At 45.7% G+C, this 25,938-nt stretch overlaps 1 protein-coding gene across 1 annotated transcript in view; it reads right to left on the bottom strand.

Annotated features, from left to right (window-relative positions):
* Window positions 1-25,938, bottom strand: part of TRERF1 (transcriptional regulating factor 1) — a 204,919-nt gene that overhangs the window by 6,937 nt on the left and 172,044 nt on the right. The window contains exons 12-13 of the mRNA XM_069768578.1: window positions 23,722-23,797; window positions 18,404-18,492 (exon numbers count right to left, since the gene is read on the bottom strand). Of these exons, the coding sequence (XP_069624679.1) occupies window positions 18,404-18,492; window positions 23,722-23,797 (165 nt within the window). The remainder of the gene's footprint in view (window positions 1-18,403; window positions 18,493-23,721; window positions 23,798-25,938) is intronic.

The raw sequence follows: 25,938 nt of genomic DNA, 5'->3' as shown, positions 1-25,938 counted from the left end.
TATCACTCTGCTCTATCTCACAGTATGATGAAGGAGTCTGGATTTGGTAAATGACAGTACAACGTTACCTGCTTTGTTTAACTGCATTGTGCACAGTTTGGTGGAAGAGGGGAAATGCTATGGGATTGTTATCAGGGGTCGGCCTCGGCCTTTAGGGAAGGGAAATCTTAATAATTCAGCATACAAGACATTTGGACAACTGTAGCTTACAGCTTTGTGGGAACAGTTTGGGGAAGGCCCTTTTCTGTGCCCTGTGCATAACGCAAGGTCCATACAGACATGGTTGGGGGGTGTATGCTGTGGAGAAGCCCGATCGGCCGCACAGAGCTCGTACCTCACCCACACTGAACACTTGGGGGAAACTAGAACAGAGAACGTGAGCTCGGCCCTCTGCCCAATCTCTGTGTCTGACCTCACAAATGCTCTTCTGGATGAATGGGCAAAAATTCAGACTTTCTGGACAGAGATCACAGATCTTCATTCCATGATCTTAGAAAGGCCCATACCTCAGATTCTTAAAATATGCCTCTTTTGGACAGCAAGTCAAAATATTTTCACGAAAAACCTTATTCATGGCTTTGAAGATGCTCATTCTTCCTCCTTGGCAATAACAATACCGTTCTTTATGTATTGGGCAATAAAATAAGTTTTCTATTTCTCCATGCAAGTGAGCAAATCCTCATACAACACCAGTCCTTCCAACTAAATGGGAGCCTCCAGAGTATGACAACTACACAATGTGAAGGCCAATATTGGACATATCAGGAGGACTCTCCCGACAATCAGTACCAGACCACCACAAGGAATAATGAATGAATGCGCTTCAGACTCCACATTGCAATGATCAATATTTCCTTTTTTCTTGCATCATACAGACATCACATAATCCACATGTGGAATGTAAATTCCATAAACCTACGTCCACAAATACTTCAGAAAAGATATCAATCGCACCAGCCTTGGTTTCGGCATATTCATGACGTATTCCTGTTTTGACCTAAAATTGCCATTTTCTGGAGTATGTGAATTCATGCCACGATCTGATCAAGTTTACACTTCAATTAAACAAGATTAAATATTTGGATGTTTTGTTGAGTCGGGCTACGGATCATACTATCAATCACAATCTATTCCAAGCCGATCGACAAAAATAACCCCTTGACGAATGAGTCATCACAGCCAACCCCCAAATTCAAAGCACAGTTTGTGAGGAGCATGCTACACAGAGAAAAGATCAGGAAAAAATTGGTAAAGAGAAAATATCACGAGAAAGAGGTGTGCGATGTAATTTCAGACAACTTGATTTCATGTAATAAATAATGTATTCGCCAATCCTTTATAAATTAAGCCTTATCCCTGAAAAAAAAAAAAAGTGTAGGTGCCGGGAATTGGGAGTCACCCATCAGTGCACCACACTGTTCGCTGCCTGTTGTCAGATGTAATCCGTCAGTATCAGCAGAGACAGGTTACAGATAGCGGGGGATGGATCTTCGTCCTTCTACAGCATACATGTTAAACTCTGGCCTGCAGGGTGAATATATATGGCCCGCAACGCCGACACTGCTTCCCACCCCACCTCTTCCATCCATCCTGGCTGCCGATACAGTTGAAAGCCATCTACTCCTTCCCCCATCATTCTTCATCTGCGTCTGACGTCTCAGCGCGGCGGGCACGATGACCTCACCATTTGGTGCTCGCTGTGCCAAGCAGTGAAGTGATACAGAGCGTTCGCTGCAGAGACCGAAGCAGTGGGGAATTGGGGAGCTGTGAATATTTATTTATTTTAATATGGAGCCCATTATACTTTATGGAGGACTATGTGCAGAGCATTATTCTGTATGGAGGACTATGTGCAGAGCATTATTCTGTATGGGGGACTATGTGGGAGCCCATTATACTGTATGGAGGACTACGTGGGGGCATTATTCTGTATGGGGGACTATATAGGGGCCCATTGTACTGTATGGAGGACTATGTGGGGGTCCATTATACTGTATGGAGGACTATAAGGGAGCATTATTCTGTATGGAGGACTATGTGCAGAGCATTATTCTGTATGGGGGACTATGTGGGAGCCCATTATACTGTATGGAGGACTACGTGGGGGCATTATTCTGTATGGAGGACTATATAGGGGCCCATTGTACTGTATGGAGGACTACGTGGGGGCATTATTCTGTATGGAGGATTATATAGGGGCCCATTATTTTGTATGGAGGACTATAAGAGAGCATTATTCTGTATGGAGGACTATGAGGGAGCCCATTATACTGTATGGAGGATTATATAGGGGCCCATTATACTGTATGGAGGACTATAAGAGAGCATTATTCGGTATGGAGGACTATGTGGGAGCCCATTATTCTGTATGGAGGACTATATGGGGGTTCATTTATACTGTATGGAAGACTATGTGGGGACCAATATACTGTATGGAGAACTATGTGGGGCCGTTATTCTGTATGGAAGACTATGTGGGACCCATGGTCTAGCAGCGTTGGTCGAACATGCATAGTGCTTACAAGCTCTCTTCTCTATTGAGCTTGTAAGCATAAACCTGAGGTTAGCTGGATCACTGAGACGCTTCAGCACTGCTGCAATTCCGATGCTATAATGGCATATACGCCCCATACCGCATCATTAGCAGCACGCAGTTTGGGCCAGCGGTGCAACAGTGCCGCTGTCATGAACAGTCATCAATCAGGAGGTCTTCGGCTTGTTTCCATATGAAAAGGTCCATTGTTATATTTGATGACAAGGAAAAACTTCCTCAATTGTAGACTTTTTTTAATATAAATAAGGTTGGTCCACGACTTTGTCTTTGGCCCTCTGTGCATTTGAGTTTGATATCTCTGCTCTACAGGAAGTGTTGGGGGGGAAGCAGGTTTTTATTCCACTACATAGAGTGGGTGGGCGGTCTTTGCCCCTCTACAGGAAGTTGGGTGCTGGTCTTTGCTCCTCTACAAAAAGTAGGGGTGGGAAGCGGGTCTTTATCCCACTACAGAAAGTGAGTATGGAAGGCAGGCTTTTGCCCATCTACGGGAAGTGGAGAGCAGGTTTTTGCCCTGCTACAGGAAGTCAAGGGCAGGTTTTTGCCCCACTACAGAAAGTGGGGGTGGGTCTTTGTCCCTCTACAGGAAGTAGGGGGCTGGTCTTTGCCTCTTTACAGGAATTAGGGGCTGGTCTTTTTTTTATATAAATAAGGTTGGTCCACGACTTTGTCTTTGGCCCTCTGTGCATTTGAGTTTGATATCTCTGCTCTACAGGAAGTGTTGGGGGGGAAGCAGGTTTTTATTCCAAATTTTTGCCTGTAGGACATTATTGCAAGAGAGGTTGGCTGAGTAGATTACACAAGAAGGATAACACACAGCAACTCAGCAGGATCTAGGAGCAACATGGCAGATGTGACAACCTACATGGTGAGCTGCAGCATGTGCTACATGTTCACAGATCGACCAGAAGAAGAATCAAATTTCACCTGTCAGAAGTGTAGACTAGTGGCCCTTTTAGAAGAAAAGGTGCGGGGTCTGGAAGAAAGAATAGCAACTTTGAAACTCATCAAAGAGAATGAAGACTTTCTAGACAGAACAGAAGCATCTCTACTGGTCACAGAAGGTGAAAAAAGTGTCAGAGAACCTCCAAAAGCAGATGAGTGGAAGCATGTGACCAAAAGAAGCAAGAAGACGATGGAGAAATCACCAACCACACAACTGAAGAACCGATATCAAATCTTTGTAGAGGATGAAGATGGCACACCTAAGGATGAAGCAATACCAGCAAGCAAAAAAGAAAAGGGCACACAGCAACAAGTGACAGCAAAAAGTACAGCCAAGAAGCAACGAAGAGTGGTGGTGGTGGGAGACTCACTACTGAGAGGCACAGAAGCAGCCATCTGCAGACCGGACATAACTGCAAGAGAAGTATGCTGCCTTCAAGGTGCGATGATCAAGGATGTGACCGATAGGATACCAAAGCTCTTCAGCTCCAAGGACGTCCACCCATTTCTTCTGATACATATTGGCACCAATGACACGGCAAGGAAGGACCTACCGACAATCTGCAAAGACTTTGAAGAGTTGGGGAAGAAAGTAAAGGAACTAGATGCACAGGTAGTTTTTTCTTCTATCCTTCCAGTAGACGGGCATGGCACCAGGAGATGGAACAGGATCCTTGATGCAAACAACTGGCTAAGACGATGGTGCAGACAACAAGGATTCGGATTCCTGGACCACGGTGTGAATTATTTGTACGATGGACTCCTCGCCAGAGACGGACTACACCTCAACAAACCTGGGAAACACACATTCGCCAGAAGACTCGCTACACTCATCAGGAGGGCGTTAAACTAGAAGAAGAGGGGACGGGAAGAAAAACATTAGACGCGAACAAAGAAGACCCAGGAAAACATACTCAGAAGGGAGGTAAGAACATTTCTAAAACAATCCACAGCGAGGAGATTGGAACAAAACAAAATCCTCTAAACTGCATGCTCGCAAACGCCAGAAGCCTGACAAACAAGATGGAAGAACTAGAAGCAGAAATATCTACAGGTAACTTTGACATAGTGGGAATAACCGAGACATGGTTAGATGAAAGCTATGACTGGGCAATTAACTTACAGGGTTACAGTCTGTTTAGAAAGGATCGTAAAAATCGGAGAGGAGGAGGGGTTTGTCTCTATGTAAAGTCTTGTCTAAAGTCCACTTTAAGGGAGGATATTAGCGAAGGAAATGAGGATGTCGAGTCCATATGGGTCGAAATTCATGGAGGGAAAAATGGTAACAAAATTCTCATTGGGGTCTGTTACAAACCCCCAAATATAACAGAAACCATGGAAAGTCTACTTCTAAAGCAGATAGATGAAGCTGCAACCCATAATGAGGTCCTGGTTATGGGGGACTTTAACTACCCGGATATTAACTGGGAAACAGAAACCTGTGAAACCCATAAAGGCAACAGGTTTCTGCTAATAACCAAGAAAAATTATCTTTCACAATTGGTGCAGAATACAACCAGAACTTTTAGACCTAATACTATCTAATAGACCTGACAGAATAACAAATCTGCAGGTGGTCGGGCATCTAGGAAATAGCGACCACAATATTGTACAGTTTCACCTGTCTTTCACTAGGGGGACTTGTCAGGGAGTCACAAAAACACTGAACTTTAGGAAGGCAAAGTTTGACCAGCTTAGAGATGCCCTTAATCTGGTAGACTGGGACAATATCCTCAGAAATAAGAATACAGATAATAAATGGGAAATGTTTAAGAACATCCTAAATAGGCAGTGTAAGCGGTTTATACCTTGTGGGAATAAAAGGACTAGAAATAGGAAAAACCCAATGTGGCTAAACAAAGAAGTAAGACAGGCAATTAACAGTAAAAAGAAAGCATTTGCACTACTAAAGCAGGATGGCACCATTGAAGCTCTAAAAAACTATAGGGAGAAAAATACTTTATCTAAAAAACTAATTAAAGCTGCCAAAAAGGAAACAGAGAAGCACATTGCTAAGGAGAGTAAAACTAATCCCAAACTGTTCTTCAACTATATCAATAGTAAAAGAATAAAAACTGAAAATGTAGGCCCCTTAAAAAATAGCGAGGAAAGAATGGTTGTAGATGACGAGGAAAAAGCTAACATATTAAACACCTTCTTCTCCACGGTATTCACGGTGGAAAATGAAATGCTAGGTGAAATCCCAAGAAACAATGAAAACCCTATATTAAGGGTCACCAATCTAACCCAGGAAGAGGTGCGAAACCGGCTAAATAAGATTTAAATAGATAAATCTCCGGGTCCGGATGGCATACACCCACGAGTACTAAGAGAACTAAGTAATGTAATAGATAAACCATTATTTCTTATTTTTAGGGACTCTATAGCGACAGGGTCTGTTCCGCAGGATTGGCGCATAGCAAATGTGGTGCCAATATTCAAAAAGGGCTCTAAAAGTGACCCTGGAAATTATAGGCCAGTAAGTCTAACCTCTATTGTTGGTAAAATATTTGAAGGGTTTCTGAGGGATGTTATTCTGGATTATCTCAATGAGAATAACTGTTTAACTCCATATCAGCATGGGTTTATGAGAAATCGCTCCTGTCAAACCAATCTAATCAGTTTTTATGAAGAGGTAAGCTATAGGCTGGACCACGGTGAGTCATTGGACGTGGTATATCTCGATTTTTCCAAAGCGTTTGATACCGTGCCGCACAAGAGGTTGGTACACAAAATGAGAATGCTTGGTCTGGGGGAAAATGTGTGTAAATGGGTTAGTAACTGGCTTAGTGATAGAAAGCAGAGGGTGGTTATAAATGGTATAGTCTCTAACTGGGTCGCTGTGACCAGTGGGGTACCGCAGGGGTCAGTATTGGGACCTGTTCTCTTCAACATATTCATTAATGATCTGGTAGAAGGTTTACACAGTAAAATATAATAATAATAATTATATAATAATAATTTTATTTATGTAGCGCCAACATATTCCGCAGCGCTTTACAAATTATAGAGGGGACTTGTACAGACAATAGACATTACAGCATAACAGAAATACAGTTCAAAACAGATACCAGGAGGAGTGAGGGCCCTGCTCGCAAGCTTACAAACTATGGGGAAAAGGGGAGACACGAGAGGTGGATGGTAACAATTGCTTTAGTTATTCGGACCAGCTATAGTGTAAGGCTCAGGTGTTCATGTAAAGCTGCATGAACCAGTTACCTGCCTAAGTATGTAGCAGTACAGACACAGAGGGCTAATACTGATAAAGTGTATGAGAACATGATGCGAGGAACCTTTTTTTTTTTTTTTATTATAAATGGGCCACACAGGGATCGTTAGGTTAATGCATTGAGGCGGTAGGCCAGTCTGAACAAATGAGTTTTTAGGGCACGCTTAAAACTGTGGGGATTGGGGATTAATCGTATTAACCTAGGTAGTGCATTCCAAAGAATCGGCGCAGCACGTGTAAAGTCTTGGAGACGGGAGTGGGAGGTTCTGATTATTGAGGATGCTAACCTGAGGTCATTAGCGGAGCGGAGGGCACGGGTAGGGTGGTAGACTGAGACCAGGGAGGAGATGTAGGGTGGTGCTGAGCCATGGAGTGCTTTGTGGATGAGGGTAGTAGTTTTGTACTGGATTCTGGAGTGGATGGGTAGCCAGTGTAATGACTGGCACAGGGTAGAGGCATCGGTGTAACGGTTGGTGAGGAATATGATCCTGGCTGCAGCATTCAGGACAGATTGGAGCGGGGAGAGTTTTGCAAGAGGGAGACCGATTAGTAGAGAATTACAATAGTCCAGACGAGAATGAATAAGTGAAACAGTCAGAGTTTTTGCAGAGTCGAAATTAAGAAAAGGGCGAATTCTAGAAATGTTTTTGAGATGCAGGTAAGAAGAGCGAGCCAGTGATCGGATGTAGGGGGTGAATGAAAGGTGAGAATCAAGGATGACCCCAAGGCAGCGGGCATGTTGCTTTGGAGTAATGGTGGAACCGCACACGGAGATGGCAATGTCAGGCAAAGGTAGGTTAGTAGAGGGAGAGAACACGAGGAGTTCAGTTTTTGACAGGTTTAGTTTCAGATAGAGGGAGGACATGATGTTAGAGACAGCGGTAAGACAATCACTGGTGTTTTCTAAAAAGGTCGGTGTGATATCGAGAGCAGAAGTGTATAATTGGGTGTCGTCAGCATAGAGATGGTACTGGAAACCAAATCTACTGATTGTTTGTCCAATAGGGGCAGTATACAACGAGAAGAGTAGGGGGCCTAGGACTGATCCTTGAGGAACACCAACAGTAAGGGGAAGGTGAGAGGAGGAGGAACCAGCAAAACATACAGTGAAGGATCGGTCAGAGAGATAGGAGGAGAACCAGGAGAGAACGGTGTCCTTGAGGCCGATGGAGCGGAGCATAGTGAGGAGGAGCTGATGATCCACAGTGTCGAATGCTGCAGAGAGATCCAAGAGAATTAGCATGGAGTAGTGACCATTAGATTTAGCTGTTAGTAGGTCATTAGAGACTTTAATGAGGGCAGTTTCAGTAGAGTGTAAAGAGCGGAAGCCAGATTGAAGAGGGTCGAGAAGAGAGTTATCTGAGAGATAGCGGGTAAGACGGGAGTGGACCAGGCGTTCGAGGAGTTTAGAGATGAAGGGAAGATTAGAGATAGGTCTATAATTAGCGGCACAGTTTTGATCGAGGGATGGTTTTTTAAGTAATGGATGTATGATGGCATGCTTAAATGAGGAGGGAAAAATACCGGAAGTGAGGGAAAGGTTGAATATTTTTGTTAGGTGAGAGGTGATAGCCGGGGAAAGGGACTGGAGGAGATGTGACGGAATGGGGTCACTGGTGCAAGTGGTCGGGCGAGAAGATGCAAGGAGCCTGCTTACTTCTTCTTCTGTAACTGCTTCAAAGTCAGAGAGTGAACTAGATGCAGTGGGGGAGGGAGGACAGTGCATGGTATGAAGAGATTGGGAGATGATTTCCTGTCGAATGTGGTCAATTTTTTCTTTGAAGTAATTGGCCAGATCGTCAGCACGGAGATCCGTGGTTGGGGCCTGCTCTCTTGGGTTGAGTAGGGACTGGAACGTGTCAAAGAGACGTTTAGGGTTATTGGACAGGGAGGTGATGAGGGTGTTGAAGTAGGTTTGTTTGGAGAGGTGAAGGGCAGAATTGTATGTCTTTAGCATGAACTTATAATGGATGAAATCTTCGGGTAGATTAGATTTTCTCCACAGACGTTCTGCGCACCTGGAGCACCGCTGCAGGAAACGTGTTTACAGCGTGTGCCACGGTTGTTGCCGTCTGTGCCGAGTTGTTTTATGTATAGGAGGAGCAGCTTCATCCAGAGCACTTTGCAGGGTTTCATTGTAATGCTTCAATGCAGAATCAGGACATGAGATGGAGGAAATAGGGGCCAATGAGGACTGCAAGTTCATCATAAGTTTCTGGGTGTTAATGGCCTGTATGTTTCTATAGGTGTGGAAAGTGGGGGTGACCTGAGCGGGATGGCAGTTCTTGATAGAGAATGAAAGAAGGTTGTGGTCAGAGAGCGGGAGAGGGGAGTTTGTGAAGTCATCCACTGAGCAAAGTCGGGAGAAGACCAAGTCAAGGGAGTTTCCATCTTCATGTGTTGGAGAGTTAGTATGCTGCGAGAGGCCAAAAGAGGAGGATAGAGATAAAAGGTGAGAAGCAGATGGGGAGAGGGGAGAGGCAATGGGGATGTTGAAATCACCCATGATAAGGGTGGGGGTGTCACAGGAGAGAAAGTGTGGAAGCCAGGTGGCAAAGTGATCCAGGAACTGATGAGAGGGGCCGGGAGGACGATACACCACCGCCACTCGCATGGAGAAGGGGACGTAGAGTCTGACCACATGGACCTCAAAGGAAGGGAAGACAAGTGAGGGTACTTGGGGGATAACTTGGAAAGTACATTTGGGTGAAAGGAGCAGACCAACGCCTCCACCTGCTCTGTTGTCTGATCTTGGGGTATGAGAAAAGTGTAGTCCACCATATGAAAGAGCAGCAGCAGCGGTGGTGTCTGACTGCTGGATCCAGGTTTCAGTTAGAGCCAGGAGATTAAGAGAATTAGAAAGGAAGAAGTCATGAATGAAGGAGAGTTTATTAAACACAGAGCGAGAATTCCAAAGGGCACAATTGAAAGAGACAGCAGGCATGCAGGGAATATTAATAAGGTTAGAGGGGTTTCTGGGTGTAGCAATTGGGAGGTTTGACTGGCTATAACATGGGGGGCCGGGGTTTGGAGATATGTCTCCAGCGACTAGGAGAAGGAGGATCGAAAGAGTGAGCAGATGGTTAAGTGATTTGTGAGAGCGTCTCTTGTGTTGGATGTTGGGACTGAATGGATCTGTGCTGTTAAGCAATGTGAACAGAGCAGGAGTGCTATACATAGGAGAGGCAAGGACAGAGGGGCCGATATGGATGGAGTGTAGAGAGTTAATGCGAGGGCGGTGAATGTGAGTGAATGCAGCAGCCAGAATATAGATTATACAAATAAATATGGTGAGTATTTGTGCTGTTTCAAGTGAATATGGATTAGATTTAGTTTTTCTTATCTGTCTCCTGCCCTGTCTAACTGCCATGTTATAACTGCCGAGTACTTAGAAAAAAAAAGTACTTTGAATAAAAAATACACGAATAACAGTGCACGAATGCACCCCTGCACGAATGCATCCCCAAGCTACATCTACATTTATAGAAGGCTAGCCCTTAGATCTCTTTTTTTTTGTTTTTTTTTTGTGTTAAAGCTCGTTAGCAATCAATCTAACTCAGTTGAGACAACAGGACACAATAAATGTAGTGATCAGATAAACAAATGTCCAGGTCTACATGGATCATAAAGCACTTTGAAACAGTTATGTGATCGATATTTGCAGATGATACAAAACTATGTAAAGCAGTTAATACAAGAGAAGATAGTATTCTGCTACAGATGGATCTGGATAAGTTGGAAACTTGGGCTGAAAGGTGGCAGATGAGGTTTAACAATGATAAATGTAAGGTTATACACATGGGAAGAGGGAATCAATATCACCATTACACACTGAATGGGAAACCACTGGGTAAATCTGACAGGGAGAAGGACTTGGGGATCCTAGTTAATGATAAACTTACCTGGAGCAGCCAGTGCCAGGCAGCAGGTGCCAAGGCAAACAGGATCATGGGGTGCATTAAAAGAGGTCTGGATACACATGATGAGAGCATTATACTGCCTCTGTACAAATCCCTAGTTAGACCGCACATGGAGTACTGTGTCCAGTTTTGGGCACCGGTGCTCAGGAAGGATATAATGGAACTAGAGAGAGTACAAAGGAGGGCAACAAAATTAATAAAGGGGATGGGAGAACTACAATACCCAGATAGATTAGCGAAATTAGGATTATTTAGTCTAGAAAAAAGACGACTGAGGGGCGATCTAATAACCATGTATAAGTATATAAGGGGACAATACAAATATCTCGCTGAGGATCTGTTTATACCAAGGAAGGTGACGGGCACAAGGGGGCATTCTTTGCGTCTGGAGGAGAGAAGGTTTTTCCACCAACATAGAAGAGGATTCTTTACTGTTAGGGCAGTGAGAATCTGGAATTGCTTGCCTGAGGAGGTGGTGATGGCGAACTCAGTCGAGGGGTTCAAGAGAGGCCTGGATGTCTTCCTGGAGCAGAACAATATTGTATCATACAATTATTAGGTTCTGTAGAAGGACGTAGATCTGGGGATTTATTATGATGGAATATAGGCTGAACTGGATGGACAAATGTCTTTTTTCGGCCTTACTAACTATGTTACTATGTTACTATGTTACTTTGCCCCTCTATAAGAAGTGGAGAGCTGGTCTTTGCCACTCTACAGGAACTGGGGGGCTGGTCTTTGCCACTCTACAGGAAGTTGGGGGGCAATAAGTTCAGAGCAAGCAAACCAATGGATAATAGCTAGAGAACAGCATGCTGGGATGTGAGGGATAGGATGTTACAGCACCTATAGTTCTGAAAAAATGCTGATGGAAAGCAATCACCTACTAAAAAAGCGTGGATGGGAAACTACAGATTATAAAAATTGGGACAGTTCCTCGACATTGGTATGTGCACCAAGCGGTTTTAAGTGGCTGTGAGGGTGAGAGCAGCAAGATCACACTTTACTACAGGGTTTGTGTGAAAGAACGGCTACACTGTGAACTTTATTATTGTACTGTGCACAAGGTAAAAGTTCCCCATCAGAAGTTGCTATTTTCTCATGCTCATCCCATGCACATCACAACACTTGTTCCCGGATTTTGTCGACAGGAAATGAGACTGATGGCCATCTCTGCAACGAGGATGAACCCAGCATTTATCAAAGCACTTTATCCTTGTGTCGGTCAGGTCTGGCGCAGAGCTATCACCTATACATGCGGGGCTATCTAATGTCATGCCATCCTTGTGAACTCTGCACATGCAGCCCACTGGGTTCTGAACCTGCTGCTATGTTGCTTATATCAACAACAAATATTATAATGTAAAATTGGTTTATTCTGACATTAATGGGATCTGATAAGTGACAGGTTATCATATAATCTGGAGTATCAAATGGGTATATGAAAAGCAGATAAAAGCAATGCCGTGGAGCGCGCTTTATGTACTATTTGCACTGGAATATCAAATGATCATAGGACATTATGCAATACAACCACGTAAAGACCCTCCCCCCAAAAAATCAGTAACAGATACAAGCTTTGTGGAGGTGCTTTCTCTGTACTTTACAAAAAAAAGTAAATAAACTTTGGGCTTAATTCATCATTTGCCTTTTTTTTTTCTTTAAGTAGCTTTTTTTTTGCAGTGTTGTTCGTTGGCTTTTTTTTGTGATAAGTTCTTATTTATATTTATGAATTTTGGGCTGTTTATTTTTGTCTCTACTCTTTTTTTCTGCCTTATTAGAGCAAAAAGTTGCACCCCACCCAGAAAAAAAATTATTTCAGGCCTACATAAAATAATTGCAGTGCAGGGGTGGGGACTGGAAAACATTTCTATTTTTAAAAAGTCGCAAGTTGGCCCCTCCTCAGCAGGGTACTTTTACCAACAAGCTCTAATTTAATCAGAAGTGAGAAAGCAGTACGAGAAACAACCATAAAGCAACCTTAAACCTCAACATAGGTACAAACAATGGAGGATGCCATGTCTCTCAATGAAGACTCCAAGAAAGAGATTTTAAAGTGAGTAAACAAAATCCTCTTTTCTCTATTGCTTCATTGGGGGACACAGGTATCTATGGGACGTCCGAAAGAAGTCTCAAGGGAGGGAACAGAGGAAAAAACCCAGATCAAGTCGGGTGATGGACAACCGCCTCCTGCAGAACCTTCTTGTCTAGGCATGCATCAGCATGGACATGGAGGCAGAAAGTCCCCTGTAAAGACTGGAATCGGGAATCACAAACAAGAAATCTGAGCCTCTGAAGGATGCTGTTCTTGAGAGGTACAGACGTAAAGCCTTAAAATGATCCAGTTTGTGGACGGATTGTTCCAGAGGATGGAATAGGGACAAACAGAAAGATGGAAGGACAATGTCCTTGTTGAGATTGAATGGAAAAACCACCTTGGGAAGGAAGGAAGGAACTAGTCGTAGAACCACCTTGTCCTGGTGGAGGACAAGAAAAAAGGAGCCGCACAAGAGGGCCGCTAGTTCTGAGACCTGCAACCAGGAACAAAACTTTCCAGGAGAAAAGAGAGGGCGATTTCTCAAATGGGTTCGAAGGGAGGTCCCTGAAGGACACCCGAGATTTGGTCTACGGGAAAATGATATGGAGGAACCAAGTGATCTTTGTAAAGAGCTCTTGACCAGGGGATGGGAGGCCAAGTTTTGTTGGAACGGGATTGAGAGTGAAGAGACCTGACCATTGAGGGTACTGAGAGCCCACCCAGACTCTAAGCTCGACTATAAGAAGGCCACAGGAGAGGAAAAAACATGGGGGCTGTCTTATTGTCCTCAAACCAGCGTAAAAAGGCTTTTCTTTTAAAATGATAAATGCGAGAGGACGAGGATTTTCTCATCTTGATCATAGTCTGGATGACCTGAGAAGAGAAACCTACCTCTCTCAAGACTGTGGCTTCAACAGCCATGCCGTTAAATTGAGAGATTGAGAATTCTAGTCTAGTGGAAGTGGGGAGCCTGAGAGAGTAGGTCTGGGTGATACGGGAGTGTCCAGGGAAAGACTTTGAGCAGGTTGACTAACTCTGCATATCAGACTTTTCTGGGCCAGTATAGAATCACAAGGATGAATGCTACCCCTTAAACTTTGGTCTTCTTGATGAGTCTGGCAGAATGTGGAGTTAAGCATCTTGAATGTCCACAGAGCAGAGGAATTCATTGGTTTCCATAGAGGCAATCACCACGCGGAGGGACTCCATTCTGAAGTGACAGACGATCCCACCGGTTTAAGAGCTTGAGGTCCAAGATTAGACAGAGCCGTTCTTCTTTGTGACCACGAAAAAGTTTGAAAAGAGACCTGAGAAGCGCTCTTAAGTGAGGATCAGTACGATGACGCCTGCCCGGAGGAGTGAAGAGATGGCCTGACAGAATCCAGGAACCTGGGAAAGCACTCTTGGAGGTCAGGACTTGAAGAAATGACGATGGGGAAGAGAAGAATATTCTATTTTGTAACTGATGGATATGGTCTCCTTGACCCAGGCGTCGTTGACTATGGAATAACGCATCAGGAAAAGGAGGCAGCCACCCACCCTGAAAGGAATCCCGGGTGGAGGCAACCCATCATGTGCAAGAAAATCTGTTAGACCTGGACTTTGACAACTTGTCAGCCCCGTGGTTGCCAGGGCACGGGACGAGCTTAAAGGATGGCCTCCATTTTTCCCGTTGGACTGGGGACCGGTCTTGTCGGGAGGAGTTCTCAGGAGGCAAAAATTGCCAAGAGGGCATCTCCTGGTGTGGGGACACTTGGGCTTTCGCTGGGGAAGAGACATGCTCCTATGCCGGGGGTGTCAGAGATGAGCTGATCCAGCTTAGTTTCATAGAGAATAGACACCTTGTAAGGAAGTGAGAGACTTTATAGATGCTGTGTCCGTGTTCCAAGCCTTAAGCCAGAGGATTCTGTGGATAGCTTCAACGTTTCGGGCCACAAGAGCAGAAAAACTGGCGGCTTCTAAAGACGCAGAAAGTAAGTACTTGTCAGCGTAAGCAATCTGGTCCGCGAGATAAGCAAGCTCGTCAGACAAAACCCCAGATGCCATTTTGAAGGAGTTTTGCCCAGGCGGAGACCAACGTGGCTACCCACATGAAGCCGAAGGCAGGGCAGAAGGATAAACCCACAGCTGCAAAGGCACACTTTGTTAGGGCTTCGATGTGCCCATCGAGGTCGGGCCCAGAATGATAGGAAATATACAAACGCTTCTTACCCTGGAAGCGCTTTTATGGGTGCTCCCATTTCTTTGAGAATATTCCATCAAACTCCTTTTGAAGGAGACTGAGTACTCCAAGGCCATCCTGAAGCATGTGGAAGGCGAGGGGCATCCAGACAAGGAGCTGAAATGTGCCCGCTTCTTGGACCTTGTACGTGATCTGCCATGCTGGGGCAAGTAACTAGGTGTACACAATTCATCCCAGGAAACGATTGGAGGACCAGTGGAGGCTGGATGTTTAGACAGACACTCTAGAAACTGTACCAAGGACTGGGACAACTTGGTTAGGTCCCCTACTCTTTGGGATGGAGCAGTAGCACACTCAGGGGGAAGAGGTGCGCTCTTATCGCCACTGGCGGGGTGCTTCTGTGAGGACTGCATAGTGGGAGTGATGCAGTCAGAGCAGAGTGTCAAAACCTGACCTGTGGGCAATTTCTTCTTGCAAGAAGAACGGGTGTAGTGAAAGATAATGGGGAATGGGCGTAAGCGAGACTCCCTGGAATTATGCATAGGGAGGTTGACTGCAGAAAACTGCTGTGCCTGAGCTAGAAAGAAAACACAGCCTGGACAAAGTCTACCCATTCTTGAGAAGACATCTCCAATCTGAGCAGGAGATCTGTGGATCAGCGTGGAGCCACGACTAGGAGCTCCAGTGACGGCGGGGAAAAAGCCACCAGAAAGAGAAGGGGGCGGAGGCGAGAGAGGAGCCTAGAGCCGATGCTGAAGAATCAACAAGGGGCACTGCAGTAGGAGGAAAATTGGGGGGAAACCCTTGCTATGCTGATTGGTTGGGGCACATGAGGGGGGTGTGGTCAGCCAGTGAAGAAGGCCTTGGGAAAGTCGGGGACTAAATTTTAGATGACAAATACTCTTGGAGGGCCGGAGCCGGGAGAGGCATGTGCACCCCCTGGAGATTCCTGTCCTGGAGCCCCCGCCGCCAAGAAACTGTGGAAGGCATTGGTACCTGGTCCGGATGTGGTACCGACTACTTCTTCACAGTCCAGAAGACGTCATTAGGAGCCCTGGCTGAGGGGATCACTGGGATTGGTAAATCTTCTATCTCGCACTGTTGCGGTCACGGACAGCACAGAAGATGGTATCAGACTCTCCAAATGGGGTGGGGTGGGGTGGGGTAGGTGGGAAACAAAATTTGTCTTCCTCCTGGCACTGTCTCAATAGAGAAGTGGGCTGGGGGTGGCAAGGACAGTCTGTCATGGCAGCCCTGAGACACTCTTGCTGTTTTAAGGGGGTACGGTCTTGCCTCGCAGACCAGAGAGGGTACAAATCAGACCACACTGTTCTCTCAGTCTCATAAGTGGGAAGACAGAGTGAGCCGTTACACCCTTTTGCCCGCAGTAGAAGAATCTGAAAAACAAAGGAAAAAGATTAATAAAACACAAAAGGAAACCTATGGTAGAAATGGTTCTGGGAGCAGACCGTGTCTGCATCCTACTGACACTAAGCTAAAACTGATTAGCTTCATGCCAGTCAGCGAGTGTACCTTGCTGAGGAGGAGATAACTTTTTGCCAAGTGTCAGCCTTCTAGCAACAGTAGCATACACTCATGGTCTACCGACTCCCCCAATGAAGCCATAGAGAAAAATATATGACCCGCCAGGCTACCATCACTTATACAGCAGGACAGCAGCAGCAGGGTTTGTTTCTCCTGCACACCCAGGACATTCCTGCTTCTGTTCTTCTCTTTCAAGGACAGATTTATATTAGGTAGTTTCCAATAATACATAAGTAAAAGTCCACGAAAAATAAAACCTACAGTGCCTACAAGTAGTATTCAACCCCCTGCAGATTTAGCAGGTTTACACATTTGGAATTAACTTGGCATTGTGACATTTGGACTGTAGATCAGCCTGGAAGTGTGAAATGCACTGCAGCAAAAAAGAATGTTATTTCTTTGTTTATTTTTTTTTAAATTGTGAAAAGTCTTTTCAGAGTGTCATTTATTATTCAACCCCTCAACCCACCAGAATTCTGTTTGGTTCCCCTAAAGTATTAAGAAGTAGTTCAGGCACAAAGAACAATGAGCTTCACATGTTTGGATTAATTATCTCTTTTTCCAGCCTTTTCTGACTATTTAAGACCCTCCCCAAACTTGTGAACAGCACTCATACATGGTCAACATGGGAAAGACAAAGGAGCATTCCAAGGCCATCAGAGACAAGATCGTGGAGGGTCACAAGGCTGGCAAGGGGTACAAAACCCTTTCCAAGGAGTTGGGCCTACCTGTCTCCACTGTTGGGAGCATCATCCGGAAGTGGAAGGCTTATGGAACTACTGTTAGCCTTCCACGGCCTGGACAGCCTATGAAAGTTCCTCCCGTGCCGAGGCCAGGCTTGTCCGAAGAGTCAAGGCTAACCCAAGGACAACAAGGAAGGAGCTCCGGGAAGATCTCTTGGCAGTGGGGACATTGGTTTCAGTCAATACCATAAGTAACGTACACCACCGCAATGGTCTCCGTTCCAGACGAGCCCGTAAGGTACCTTTACTTTCAAAGCGTCATGTCAAGGCTCGTCTACAGTTTGCTCATGATCACTTGGAGGACTCTGAGACTGACTGGTTCAAGGTTCTCTGGTCTGATGAGACCAAGATCGAGATCTTTGGTGCCAACCACACACGTGACGTTTGGAGACTGGATGGCACTGCATACGACCCCAAGAATACCATCCCTACAGTCAAGCATGGTGGTGGCAGCATCATGCTGTGGGGCTGTTTCTCAGCCAAGGGGCCTGGCCATCTGGTCCGCATCCATGGGAAGATGGATAGCACGGCCTACCTGGAGATTTTGGCCAAGAACCTCTGCTCCTCCATCAAGGATCTTAAGATGGGTCGTCATTTCATCTTCCCTACAAGACAACGACCCAAAGCACACAGCCAAGAAAACCAAGGCCTGGTTCAAGAGGCAAAAAATCAAGGTGTTGCAGTGGCCTAGTCAGTCTCCTGACCTTAACCCAATTGAAAACTTGTGGAAGGAGCTCAAGATTAAAGTCCACATGAGACACCCAAAGAACCTAGATAACTTGGAGAAGATCTGCATGGAGGAGTGGGCCAAGATAACTCCAGAGACCTGTGCCGGCCTGATCAGGTCTTATAAAAGACGATTATTAGCTGTAATTGCAAACAAGGTTATTCCACAAAATATTAAACCTAGGGGTTGAATAATAATTGACCCACACTTTTATGTTTAAAATTTATAAAAATTTAACTGAGCAACAAAACTTTTTGGTTTGTAAGATTTATGCATCTGTTAATAAATCCTGCTCTTGTTTGAAGGCTCTAACTTATTTGCATCTTATTAAACCTGCTAAATCTGCAGGGGGTTGAATACTACTTGTAGGCATTGTATATTATAAATACAAAACTCCACAGCCCTCGATAGCTGTGGCTTTATACACTCGCTGTTTTCCTTTTGGATTATCAGTATTTCAGTTGACCATTCGCTGGATTGTCGGAATTTAACTATTTTCTATACAAGAAAAGGAAGAATTTACCATTTTCTGCACATGGTAGAAATCTTTATTGCAAGTGTTTAATGCTTTGATAAAACTCTTCTTCTCGTTGTTGGTCCAGTGGTCTGATCCTGAAAAAAAGGAAAGAATAGAGAGTCAGTCGGAGGCTCAAGACATGGCAAGATGATGGTGTGACCGTATTCTAATGGGTACTAACATGTAGCTCTGTGGCTGTCATGGGGGTACTTCACATCCAGCTCCCAATACTGACAGGTTTCTACCTACCAGTATGTACAGGGAGAGACCTGTCGGTGTAGTGCAGCGTGGTGGTGAGAAGCTGACGGGCACCGGCCTCAGACTAGTCATCCGAGACACATGGTCCACAATACATGGCTGCAATAGCGCATTCAGTGGCTGATTCATGCCGCCTGGGGTTTGGGCATCCTGAATCTCATGACTTATTCTTTTTGAGAGGAGTTTACATAGTTGGAACCCGTGTTTACGTTTTGGCATCATGATGTTCTTCCATCCGGGTGTATCAGACTATGATAAAATACTAATGACTATCTACATCTAGATAGGGTTCTGTTACCACCTTGGTGCAATGGATCCACTGTGACACCGATAATGAAAGGCTTTATTATGAGGCAGACGCTGAGAGGAGTTACTGCCTACATCACTGGGGACTTGTATCACAGAGGATCAGTAGGACCTGCTCACACGGTGATAAGTAATTGGAAGGATATGCTCCTCGGTGTCAGTGCACGGTCACTGAAAAAAGCTCCGGCTGCCATCACCTTAGCATTGTTCTCTGTGTCATTCTGACATGTCTTTTGCATAGAAAAAAATACATTTTTTTTTAAATGTAATGCAAACTGGAATGAGGATCCAAAAAATACAGAATGTGTAAAACTGAAAACAAGGTATGCACATTAATAGAATGCTATGTAAAAGAAACAAAAAAGAATAAAGTGTATAGAAAAACAAATGCAAATTGCTGAACGGTCATCATTATTATTATTAAAGTGGATGAACGTTGTACATCATGTGTCCGGCTAGGTTCATGAATACATTGGGGACTTCTGTCTAAAGCCCCAAAATCGGGACCCAGAATTGCCCCTAGCGGACTTCATTTACCCATAACATGCATCTTTAGACTCTTTTTGGTCTGTATTTCCATCTTTTAAGTCAGAGGCACATTACATTGCTTTTGTAGTAACTGAAAACAAGATTTTTTTTTTAATACGGAAGCAAACTTGCATGGTGGTGCTGATGTGTGTATATTTCTGAGCAGCAGATTCACAGTGTGCACAGGTGTCAACTTTCATAATTATATGGGCATAAGGGTTTAGTTGAAAGTGAAAAAATTGACCCGTTTTCCATATGGAATGCTGCCTGGAATTTCGAGACAAAGACGAGTCCTAAGTTGCAGGTTTTGGACTCCATCTGGAAAGTGACGGCAGGTCTGAATCCTGTTTTTTCAGAGCGTCATGAACACGGGGTGAAACGTAATGAGAAACCAGGAGATTATCTGCACACGTACAGTATTTGCAGAAGATTTTTTTCTGTGTTAGCGTTTTTGCCGCATTTTTTAAAAATACGTTTTTTACTTGCATTTTTTCCCCCAATTTGCCGAAAAAAGGCTGACCCTGAAAAGCAAAGCAATAACTTCTGCCCAAGTTTTTACCTCCTCTTACCAATCAGGGAGGATATTTGTGTTGGAAAATATCATTACTCTATGGAGAAGAATGGGGAATGAGGGTACAATCCATCACTGAAGACCTATTAGTAAGTGATTTACTAATCTCTTCTGCTTTATGTGGTTATTATGTGATTTCCCTCTGGAAACGTTCATTCTGCAGGTTACTTGTGGTATTGGGTGACATCTTTGTGGTTGAAATGTTATGGCGTAGTCATAGGTTTGTGGTCAGTCAGATTGGCGTGGGTTGCCTGATATAATAAAGTTATAAACCCACAACTGAACCTTGTATTTAGAACTAATGGCTGCCAGATAATGATGCTGGTAATAGGCGTACAGAAAACAAAAAGGCCCAAAAATCAGTAATCCAGTTTTCAGTATTTAGTTATTGCCTATGTAAGACACAGAACCACATTATTTCTAAAACACCGTCAGGGATTAGAGACGATTTTTACACTTTTGGATCGACACCGAATCTGATGGGCAGAAGAATGCGACACACCTACTCTGTGCCCGCAGGTGCCATAGCCTCAATTGATGTGGATGACATCTCCTATACCATCGGCGTAGACTGTTCAACTCTCGTGCCTGTGCAAGCATCGTTCCCCAGCAAGAAGGCCTCGTTCCCCCAGCAAAAAGGCCTCGTTCCCCCAGCAAAAAGGCCTCGTTCCCCCAGCAAAAAGGCCTCGTTCACCCAGCAAAAAGGCCTCGTTCCCCCAGCAAGAAGGCCTCGTTCCCCCAGCAAGAAGGCCTCGTTCCCCCAGCAAGAAGGCCTCGTTCACCCAGCAAGAAGGCCTCGTTCACCCAGCAAGAAGGCCTCGTTCACCCAGCAAGAAGGCCTCGTTCCCCCAGCAAGAAGGCCTCGTTCCCCCAGTGAACAGGCGTTGTTCCTCTGGTGCGCAAGCCTCATTCCCCCTGCACTTCATCCTCGTTCTTGCAGCTCGCAGGCCTCATTCTCCAAGCTCACAGGCCTCGTTCCTGCCATCCGCACAGATGATTCAACTCTCGTGGCAGCTCAGGCCTCGTTCCCCTACAACGCAGGCCCTCGTTCCCCGAGCACGCAAGCCTCGTTCCCTTACCGTGCAAAAAACCCTGTGATGATTGCATTTTTGATCATTCTGTCTGCATACGGTTAGGTCGGCATAAGTGAATGGTCCATTAAAAGGGTGCTGACGCACTGGTATACAGTCAATTGTTGCTCAATCATGGGCTGAAAGTTTACAGATATTGGATAGACGCCATGTATTAAATGCATTCAGTCATAGCTGTAGTTTTCTGCATGGTACTACTATTAAGATGTGTTCTTACAAAATTTGACTCTTAGTACTGGTTGGACAGTATCAGACTATGTAGGAATACACCATACTGACAGTGAAAATGGTAAAACCCAATTTTAACATCTTCACACCGTGGCCATTTTCAGTTTCTTTCGTTTTCGTTTTTTCCTCCCCTCTTTCCAAGGGCTATAACTTTTTTTTACTTTTCCGTCAATACAGCCATATCAGGACTTTTTTTTTTTGAAGGACGAGTTGTACTTTTGAATTACACCATTCATTTTAATCATATGAACAATGGGGAACCATAGGAAAAAAATTTCAGCTAAGCGTTCAAAAAAGAAAAAAAAGTGTAATTTCACAATTGTTTTTGGGGTTTTTATTTACCATGTTCACTATCAGGCAAAAGTGACTTGGCACTCTCCAGGTCAGTACAAGATAACAAACATGTATAGTTTTTTTTATCGAAGTGGTGACAAAAAAATTTGGAAATACATTAAACCCTCCCCCCCACTTTTTTGCGTCACTATTTTTGGAGACCTGTATGTGAGCACACAGCATTGAATCTTAATTAACCAGACGTCCATTTTTACCAAGCCAGAAAGAATAGACTGTTATCTATATGTTGACTTTTGAATTTATGTGTTTTTTTAAGAAAAGAGACTTTTGCTTGTGTAAGCCTGTAATATTGTTTTGTAAGTTGATATTTGATGTAATATACTGTGCTCTTATCCTGGATGACTAGTAATGTTTGCCGATATGCTAATTATACCTTGTCTATGCCAGCCAGTTTGTTGGCATTCAAAACAGAAGAGGAAAATGTATGCAAATAGATTACACAAATCAAACAATATGAGTTGATCTTATCAGCATTACCTGTAAATACTGAATCAAGGACACTTTTTTTTATTATAAAAAGAGGTTATATGCCGCTGTACAGAGAAAGTCAGAAATTCAGCCAAGACATTCAGACATCCATGGGACCAGAGATAGGACAGGAGCTAAGACATCGTGGCTCCATCATGAGGGACATAGATTTATCATTCTACAGGATGCCAGCTTAGGGGACCTCGGCCCCAGCTGGAAGAATACAGATCTGCTCCATTGACTATTGTGAATCCATGGATACTACATTTGGAGAAAGCCAGGATTGGGACCCACCGGTCGCCTGGCTCCATGGAGATGTTCGGAGAAGCCAGGTTGTGACCCTCCGGTCAACTGGCCTCGTACCTGAATGGGCTGTCATCTTTCTAAGCTTGTCGTTACCTTGTCTCTGTGCATGCAACAAGTGGGCTAGTCAGCCCTGGAAGATGAAGCCAGGTCGCGACCCTCTGGTCAACTGGCCCTTGTACCTGAATGGAGTGTCAATTCCTACGCTTGTCGTTACCTCCTCTCTGTGCGTGCCACAGGTGGCGTAATCGGCCGTGGGAGATCTGAAGTAACAGCTGCTATTATTCCGGCGAGTCAGTGGAAGGGTGAGACTCTAATGTGCACAGTCTTGGGTACTGTGCTGGGACTGTTCTGTGTGTTATCTACCTGTTTTGTGGTTCAATAAAGTATTGCCACACTGTTCACCCTTATCCTGTGTTGTCTGAGTAGCGTTATGCCCATGTTAATGGGAGAGCAGGCGTTCGGTGGACCGATCATTGGTCCATGTGGTTTCGGCTAGTGGATCGGGCCACATGCCATCTCTCCAAAGTGGTGGGATACTACTCAGCCTGGCAGATCTGCAGGGGACTGGTGTTCTCAAATAACATCCAGGGCTCCACAACCAGGGAGTTATTCAGACAGACCCAGCAGCTCATTGATGAGGCATTCACAGCAGGTTTCGGACACCACTATGTCCAACCCCTATCATTTACAAGAAAATTAAATGTAAGTATTTAGCAACGCTAATTAAGTTGTATAAAACTTCCTCTAATAGCCATCAGTCGCTGATTCCCTACATACACATGCATGCATTTTCATTGGAGGAGGAAAGTAAGTCACTGCTAAAATGGCAGTCGCTTATATCCCTCTAGAACAAAGGATTGATGTTCAGATTCAACATCTACAGGGAGAGAGTTGGGAGAAAAATGGAAATCAAGCAAAACAAAATCCTTAAAAAAATCGTAGTTTATTGAAAAGCCATTAAAATCCAATCCAACACCTAAGAACCCGACTTTACTTGGAGTAAAGACGATGTCTGAAACGCGTCTACATTTTTAAGTGTTGGATTGGAATTTGACGAAATATCAATAAAGTACAATTTTTTAAGGATTTTTTTTGCTGGATTCACAATATTGCACCTGGATATTTGCCACACTACGAGACTTTCATCACATTGAGAGTAGGGCGACCCTTATACATATAAGTTTGTGGGAGCACAGGATATTGGAGCCGGTTACCTGCATAGTGGTAAGTCGCTAGTGGATGAGTTTTGAGCCTCGGAGTATTTTTTAAGAGCAGCATCTCCAAAGCAGTCTGTAATTAAGGAATAAAATAACAGAGATCATATTAAGACATATTACACCTTCAAAATCACAACAGAAAAGCCCGATCATATACATGAAAATGGGTTATTTGAGACTGTAAAAAAGTCAAAGCTTCAATACCAGACATGGTCTATGAACCAGAATGGCGCTGTGAAAAATAAAAGAAGTCGTCTTCTAATTCATACAAGCCCCTTAAGGGCTAGAGGGATGGTATCGACAGATATATATCATTAACTTAAAGGGGCTCATCCTATTGTATCTACATCTGCACAGTGAATACATAATTGGTTCCTTATGTGACAGGAGTAACATTCACCCCTGTTGTAATGAGATTAACAGCAGATCTCTGGAATTTTACATTTCAGCCAAGACACCAGATATTACCTGACAGAAGACACGAGATATGGATTTTCAAATAAGATAATGCCAAAGACATTGGTATGCATGTTGCACGCAATACCAGATATTGGTCTGAATACTGGACTAGAAATTTACATAATTTACATCCTCCTCTTAGTGTTGATTCTCCAGAGAATGCTACACACCTACTCTGTGCCCCAAGTTGCCACAGTCTTCATTGATGTTGATGACGTCTCATATGCCATCCGACGGTTCAACTCTCGTGGCTGGGCAGGCCTTGTTCCCCTAGCGAGCAGGCCTCGTTGCCCTGGCTAGAAGGCCTCGCTTCCCTAGCGCAAAGGCCTCATTCCCCTAGCGAGCAGGGTTCGTTCCCTTAGCAAGCAGGGTTCGCTCCCCTAGCGAGCAGGCCTCGTTCCCCTTGCACGCAAGCTTTTTTCCCCTAGCACGCCGGCACTCGTTCCCCTAGAACACAGCCCTTGTTCCCCCAGAGCACAGTCCTCGTTCTCCCAGCGGGCAACCTTTGTTCCCCCCCAGTGCCCAGCTCTCATTCCCCCAGCGCGCAGCCCTCGTTCTCCTAGAAAGCAACCTTCGTTCCCTCAGCACCTAGCCCTCGTTCTCCCAGCGCCCAGCCCTCATTCCCCAGCGCCCAGCCCTCATTCCCCAAAGCGCCCAGCCCTCATTCCCCCAGCCCTCGTTCCCCCAGCGCGCAGCCCTCGTTCTCCCAGCGCCCAGCCCTCATTCCCCCAGCGCCCAGCCCTTGTTTTCCCAGCGCCCAGCCCTCATTCTCCCAGCCCTCATTCTCCCAGCGCCAAGCCCTCGTTCCTCCAGCGCCAAGCCCTCATTCCCCCAGCGCCAAGCCCCCTCGTTCCCCCAGCGCCCAGCCCCCTCGTTCCCCCAGCGCCAAGCCCACTCGTTCCCCCAGAGCTCAGCGCTCGTTCCCCCCATCGCGCAGCCCCCTCGTTCCCCCAGCGCCCAGCCCCCTCGTTCCCCCAGAGCCAAGCCCTCGTTCCCCCAGCGCCCAGCACCCTCGTTCCCCCAGCCCCCTCGTTCCCCCAGAGCCCAGCGCTCGTTCCCCCAGCGCGCAGCCCTCATTCTCTCAGCGCCCAGTCCTCATTCCTCCAGAGTGCAGCCCTCATTCCCCCAGCGCGCAGCCCTCATTCTCCCAGCAAGCAACCTTTGTTCCCCCAGCCCTCATTTCCCTAGCCCTTGTTATCCCAGCGAGTACCCTTCGTTCCCCCAGCCCTCATTCTCCCAGCGCCCAGCCCTCCTTCCCCTAGCCCTGGTTATCCCAGCGAGTAACCTTCGTTCCCCCAGCGCCCAGCCCTCGTTCTCCCAGCGCCCAGCCCTCATTCTCCCAGCGCCCAGCCCTCATTCTCCCAGCGCCCAGCCCTCATTCTCCCAGCGCCCAGCCCTCATTCTCCCAGCGCCCAGCCCTCATTCTCCCAGCGCCCAGCCCTCATTCTCCCAGCGCCCAGCCCTCGTTCTCCCAGCGCCCAGCCCTCGTTCTCCCAGCGCCCAGCCCTCGTTCTCCCAGCGCCCAGCCCTCGTTCTCCCAGCGCCCAGCCCTCGTTCTCCCAGCGCCCAGCCCTCGTTCTCCCAGCGCCCAGCCCTCGTTCTCCCAGCGCCCAGCCCTCGTTCTCCCAGCGCCCAGCCCTCGTTCTCCCAGCGCCCAGCCCTCGTTCTCCCAGCGCCCAGCCCTCGTTCTCCCAGCGCCCAGCCCTCGTTCTCCCAGCGCCCAGCCCTCGTTCTCCCAGCGCCCAGCCCTCGTTC

Source organism: Ranitomeya imitator, chromosome 5, assembly GCF_032444005.1.
Source record: "Ranitomeya imitator isolate aRanImi1 chromosome 5, aRanImi1.pri, whole genome shotgun sequence".
NCBI classification, from domain to species: Eukaryota; Metazoa; Chordata; class Amphibia; order Anura; family Dendrobatidae; genus Ranitomeya; species Ranitomeya imitator.
Note: the sequence above shows the minus strand (reverse complement) of the source record. Positions and strands in the feature narration are given on the sequence as shown.